This window comes from Glycine max, chromosome 17, assembly GCF_000004515.6.
Source record: "Glycine max cultivar Williams 82 chromosome 17, Glycine_max_v4.0, whole genome shotgun sequence".
NCBI classification, from domain to species: Eukaryota; Viridiplantae; Streptophyta; class Magnoliopsida; order Fabales; family Fabaceae; genus Glycine; species Glycine max.
This window is the reverse complement of record NC_038253.2, coordinates 13138018-13143932: the sequence shown is the minus strand read 5'-3', so window position 1 is coordinate 13143932 and position 5915 is coordinate 13138018. Positions and strand designations below refer to the sequence as shown.

The window sequence follows — 5915 nt, the reverse complement described above, 5'->3', positions numbered from 1 at the left end:
ACACAGATATTATATTGGAAAAAAGCTAAATCAAATGTAAAAAACTAAAAAAATCTTCATTTGGATGGAACTTATGAGAATGCTTATATTATGCATGTCGTGTATTATGTTATTGGTGTTAAAAAAAATAGTAAAATCTAACATTTTTCTTAAGTATTTGTTCAAAACAAATAACATAATTGGTGAGACCATACAAGCACCCCATGATTTTTGTTGTTGTCAAAATTAAGATTTTTTAAAACATTTTATTTAGCTTTTTCTAATATAATAGACACATGTTTGTTTTGTGCTAATTCGTGCAGTAAATGTTTTACAAGAAATAACACCCATCTTTTTAAAATCTAGCATTTTCCTAAAACGAGGTAAGTTATTTCTTGCTAAATATCTTTGTGTGTTTCATGCCAATTCATGCTGTAAATGTTTGATAAGAAATAATACTCTTCCTTTAAGAAAATATTAGGTTTTACAAAAAAAAATTAACATAAATAACATAATACATTAGTCAATATAAACACTTTCTTAATTTATGTCAAAATCAAGATTTTTTTTAATACATTTCATTTAGCTTTTGTCCAATAAAATAAAAACATGTTTGTTTTGTGCTAATTTGTGCAGTAAATGTTTCACAAGAAATAATACTTATCTTTGTAAAATCGAACATTTTCCTAAATGAGGTGCATTATTTTTTGGGAAACATCTACCACATGAATTAGTTGAAAACACATGTTTCTGTTATAATAGATATACTTAAAAGTTAAATATTTGTTCAAGCTCCAAGAAATACCATTTACTAAACATTATAAAAAAAACCATTAATGTTTTTCAATGGGTGATATGAACTAAAATTTATTGACTTGTCTGACATTTATAATTTTATATTTTTCATGCCAATTTTTTTTGATATTATTATAAAATTAAAAATAAAAGATATCAAATTAAATGTAGAAAGAATACATTTTTCATATAATAAATATTATATTTTTATTAAATTAATTTTTATTTTTAATTTCTTAATCATTACTTGTAAATGACACTAGCTTGTGCTTGTCCATCAACAGTAGTATAAAAGAAATTGAAAATGACATATTTGTAGTTTAGTAAAAAAAAAAGAAAAGGGGTGTGAGCAGTGAAAGATAATATTATTTCATCAAATTATGTAAAAAAAATATATATAAAAAAAACCCTCAAAGGCTTATGTGCAGGTAGACGTATATATGTACTGAGACATTTCTGAAACTGAAAATGACACTCCACTACAAGCTTTGTTAAGTGTCTCCCTCAAACCCTAATCTTTCTTTCACATAATTTTTTGGTAATTTCTTTTAAAAAATAATACTTACATTCTCCCTTTCACATATGCCTTATTTTCTCCTTTATCTTCTTTAGTGTCTCCCCCCGGTGCACCTTTCTCCTTTCTCTCCTTCACTATCTCTTCCCACCAAATATTGCTCCTCCAGGTGCACCTTTTACAGAACAACCATGACTAACAAAATCAATCAACCAAGAACTGAGATCCTGGTAAAAAAAAACCAAGAAATGAGAAAATGAAACAAAATAATAAAAGAAAAAAAACTAAAACAAACAAAAAGTCCCTGAGTTTTTTCAACTATAATATATGAGAGTTATACATGGTGTTTTCAAACATCAATAAATTACAGCCGTCACCTCTCTCCCTCCACTGCCGAAAAGACCAAACAGTGTAGCTCTCTTGTTGGAGATATATATAACCTGGCTTAAATAGTTAAGGAAGAAAAAAAGGAATTGATTTTTCTTCTAACAAAAAACTAACATTTGACAATAAAAAAGAAACATTAGTCCTCTTCTCTTTTCTTTGGAGTTTGGACTTTGATCTTTCCTCCCAGGCAACCCATATATATGGTGGTTTTCACAAAAACAATAAACAAATCATATTTTCACATCAGGTTGATGTTGATTTATTTCCCAAGCGGAGCTCTAGATCAAGCTCCTCATGGTGGAGGCCATGATGTGTGGAAGAGGAGATTATGGGTTCTTGTTCCACTTTCCCAGAATAAGAAGAAGAGAAAGCATTATTCCTCCCTGAAGCAGCAGCAGGTTGAGCCACCGAGAAATCAAAGGAAGTAGCTGAGCAACTAGGCACCCTAATTGGAGAGTACTGAAGGGATGAATATTGGGAATGAGAAGAAGAAACTGAAAAAACAGTGGAAGGTAAGTCACCGCATGCATTATTGTTGTGGGCAAGAGAGGAAAATGGATCATTGTTGTTGTTATTAGGGCTTGGAAAGGGGTACAACAGGCACAAGCCCCCATTTGCAACAAAAGGGTCCTGATGATGATGAGAGATGTTGAGAAAAGAGGGTGTGTTAGAAAAAGAGGAGATGGGGTTGATGTTGCTATTATTGCTATTGTTGTTGTTGTGGGGTACTACTGAAGCTTGGTGGAGGCGAGCGCGGTCGCGGCGGTGAACGTTCATGTGGCCGCCAAGGGCTTGTGCTGAACGGAACTCCCTTCTACAGAAGCTGCAGTAGTAGAATCTAGGAGGCCAGGTGGTGCCCATCATGTTACTTGTGTCTTCTGCGAAGGCTCTGACCTCCCAGGACTCATCTTGATCTTCATGGTCCCTTGGATTCCACATCCAACAGGTTGTTGATGATGAGGGTGTAGGAAGATGAGAGGTGGAGTTAGGGTTTTTTGTTGTTGTTGTTGGTTTTGATTTTGATGGTGCTGGGATTTTGACAAATTTCGAATCTGGGTCACCGAGACAAGGCCAATCCCTGCACCCATGGTACTGAAACTGACATTTAAGATAGATATGTGATGGGAGAGTTGGTGGATGTGGGAACAAAGAACAACAAATTTTTGGACCAAAGATTGGTTAAATATGGAATAGATGGTATATAATAAGATTGGTTAAATATGGGATAGATGGTATATAGTAAGATTGGTTAAATTGGAGAGGGGGACAAAATGAAAGCCCTCAAAACTCCAATCGAATGTAACACCCATTTTTGACAGGAAGCATGTGGATCCTATATACTAAGATTGACATCATAGTTACTTTAATCAGTGATAAGTTAATTATTGACTCACACAAGTTGTTAATTTAATTACTGTGACAGCTATAGACAATTTCCTTCCTTTGCTTCTACGCCTTCAAAATAACTGAGGCGCTCCCACAGCCACTTATTCAATTAATCTCCCCGCCCCAAAAAACAAACAGCAATAAAATACAAATGGGTATAGTAAAATCTGTAGATTATGCTAAAATTATATTATACTGTCTTTCTATGCAAATAAAATGTTATTTCCTTGCATATACGTGGTATTAACATTTTATACAAGTGGGTGCATTAGACTAACAAGTTTAACTATGAAAAGAAAAAGAATGTTAGTATCTTTAATTTTTTTTTGAGAATGTTAGTATCTTTAATATGAGTTTAATTTCTATGTATTTTTAATTTAAATACATTTACAACGTTAACAAATAAAAAATCATCTTAGCCTCTTAGGTATGATGTCAAAGATATTTATTATTAAATTGATAAATTTATCATTGAATAATAATTTAATTTTTTATATTGTCACAATTTAATTAAATTCCTTAAATATTAATTCTTTTAGTATATTTTATAATAAAAATTAAACTATTAGAAAAAATTAAGATGATTTGAATTTACATTAAGAAAAAATTTATCGTTACTAATTATGATGATATATAAAGGAGATTTCTATATATATTATTAATATATTACAGTGCGTTAGTTACTCCTTAAAAAAAGTAGTATAACATATTAAAAAGTTAGTATACAGTACTGTAACAAATTTTTCCTGTTGGTTTAATTTTCATTAAACAAATACTAGTGACTAACATTTTTTATATGATTAATTAGTAACAAATTTTTATATGGTGCAATTTTTTCAGTATAAATCAGCAAAAGTGTTTAAAATTACTCCATAAAAATTACTAAATAACGAAAAATGTACATCTTTTAAAGTATAAATTGATGTTATGAAAATTGAATTTTCTCATATTTAATTTTATGATAATGCATTTTTAATTTCATAATTCAATTAAGAAGCTACAACATGCTGGATGCAGTTAAACTTATTGCGGGTTAAAGCACAGTGGACAGTGGTAAATCTTGACTTAAAATCACAGTGGTAAATTCAATTTTTTTTTTATAAAAAAAGACTTGTATGCACATGAATTTATAACTACTGCAATGCTGGAAGACTTGCTTTAAACTCCTTTTTATGAACCATATGTATCTTTTTCGAAAATAATATTGTTAGAATTGGACAAACTATTATGAAGAGCAAAACTCATCCCTTCCAATCAAAGAAAAAATTCTCTTATTCTGTTGGTTTTTGTTATTGTCTAGAAACAATTTAATAAGTCTATTTATAGTAATTACTAAAAAGAAAAGTCAATGAATAATTAATAAAATAGGTTGTTTCTACTCTGTAAACACATTTACAGCTTTATCAACCTTTTCTAGACACACACAAATTTAGGGTACCGCCCTACTAGAATTTATAAACTTAACATCGCACTGTTAACATTAGTTTTTTACAAAATTGATGTTAACAAAAATATGGTGACATTATCGTAAATAATTTGAGTTTATTAACATTGATTTTAAAAAAATATTGATATTAACTAGCTAATGTTAACATTGGTTTTGCCAAAAACCGATGTTAACATTAATTAATTAACATCGATTTCAAAAAAATCGATGTTAAGTTTAGAACGTTAACATCGATTATTCAAAAGTTGATGTTAACTATGTAATGTTAATATCAGTTTTTAAAAACCAATGTTAACATGAAATCGTTAACATCAGTTTTTTATAAAATCGATGTTAACTACCAATGTTAACATCGGTTTTTTTTAAAAAAATTGATGTTGTGTCACCTATAAATTAAAACCCCAAACCCTTTTTTTCTCTGCGCGTGCTCAGTCTCGCAAACCCTTTCTCCCTCACCAGCAAGGCCTTCCTCGTCACCATGCACAACACTGTAGTTTGCGACCTTTCACCGTCGTCTCCTCCTCACCGTCAATCGTTACGTGTCATCGTCAACACCGCTGAACCTGCTGTTAGTCGTTATTTACGACTAACTTTTGTATTGAATAGCTACATGAAATTAGCATCTTTTCCCCAATTTATGGTTCTTTTTGTAAGAATTATACATATTTTCATGTTTAGTTTGATTTTATACAGTAGATACTCCCATTTTGTGAATTAATGTTGAAATCACTTCAGTTTTAAGCTAAAAGAAGAGAAGGTCAAGCAACTGGTGTCTCGCTAAGCGAGGCATATGCGCTTAGCGAATGACATTTGCTAAGCGAGGCACTCAGCTCGCTTAGCATGATGGAAAATCCTAGAAGAGGATCAGCTTGAGATGTGCTCGCCTAGCGCGTCGGAAGCTCACCCAATGAGTCGTTTGTCTCTTCTCGCGCTCAGTGCGCTTAACTCGCTAAGCCAAATTTCACTAACTTGCGCTTAGCGAGCTAATCTCGCTAAGCGAGCCTTCAGAATCTGAAACATCAAGGAGCCTTTAAAACACTGAAGTTGGCGGAAACTAAAAGGGGGGAGTCAAAAAATAGAGCCAAGAGAGAAGCCAAAGCGACAGAAACAAGCCTCCAAGAGAGTTTAGGTTAGAGGAGTGAGATTAGGATTCTAGAGGTTGAAGGAGACATCCTCAATCATTCTTAGCCATTTTCTTCCCTCAAAATCTATCCTTTGTGCTGAAAGTTCATTACTTGTAATGGAAGGCTAAACTTTTTGTTGGGGAGTTCTGATGAACCTTTGATGTAAAACTTTCTTACTATCTATTTAATGTTGTTTTTATGTGTTCATTACTTCTATCTATGCTTATTTTTGCATGTTTGTGGCTTGATCACCCATTTGTATGTATAGTTTGGATTTTTAGTA

General features: G+C 31.7%; 1 protein-coding gene across 2 annotated transcripts; it reads right to left on the bottom strand.

Annotated features, from left to right (window-relative positions):
• Positions 1 to 1168: 1168 nt before the first annotated feature.
• On the bottom strand, positions 1169 to 2960 carry LOC102660795 (zinc finger protein 10). Of its 2 annotated transcripts, none has more exons than XM_006600834.4 (2): positions 1629 to 2960; positions 1169 to 1515 (listed from the first exon to the last, which is right to left on the bottom strand). In XM_006600834.4, the coding sequence occupies exon 1, from the start codon at positions 2612 to 2614 to the stop codon at positions 1919 to 1921; it is 696 nt and encodes a 231-aa protein (XP_006600897.1). In that variant the 5' UTR covers positions 2615 to 2960; the 3' UTR covers positions 1169 to 1515; positions 1629 to 1918. The 2 variants fall into 2 exon arrangements, with proteins under 2 accessions (XP_006600897.1, XP_006600898.1); XM_006600835.4 differs by having other exon boundaries at positions 1666 to 2960.
• Between the last annotated feature and the right edge of the window lie 2955 nt (positions 2961 to 5915).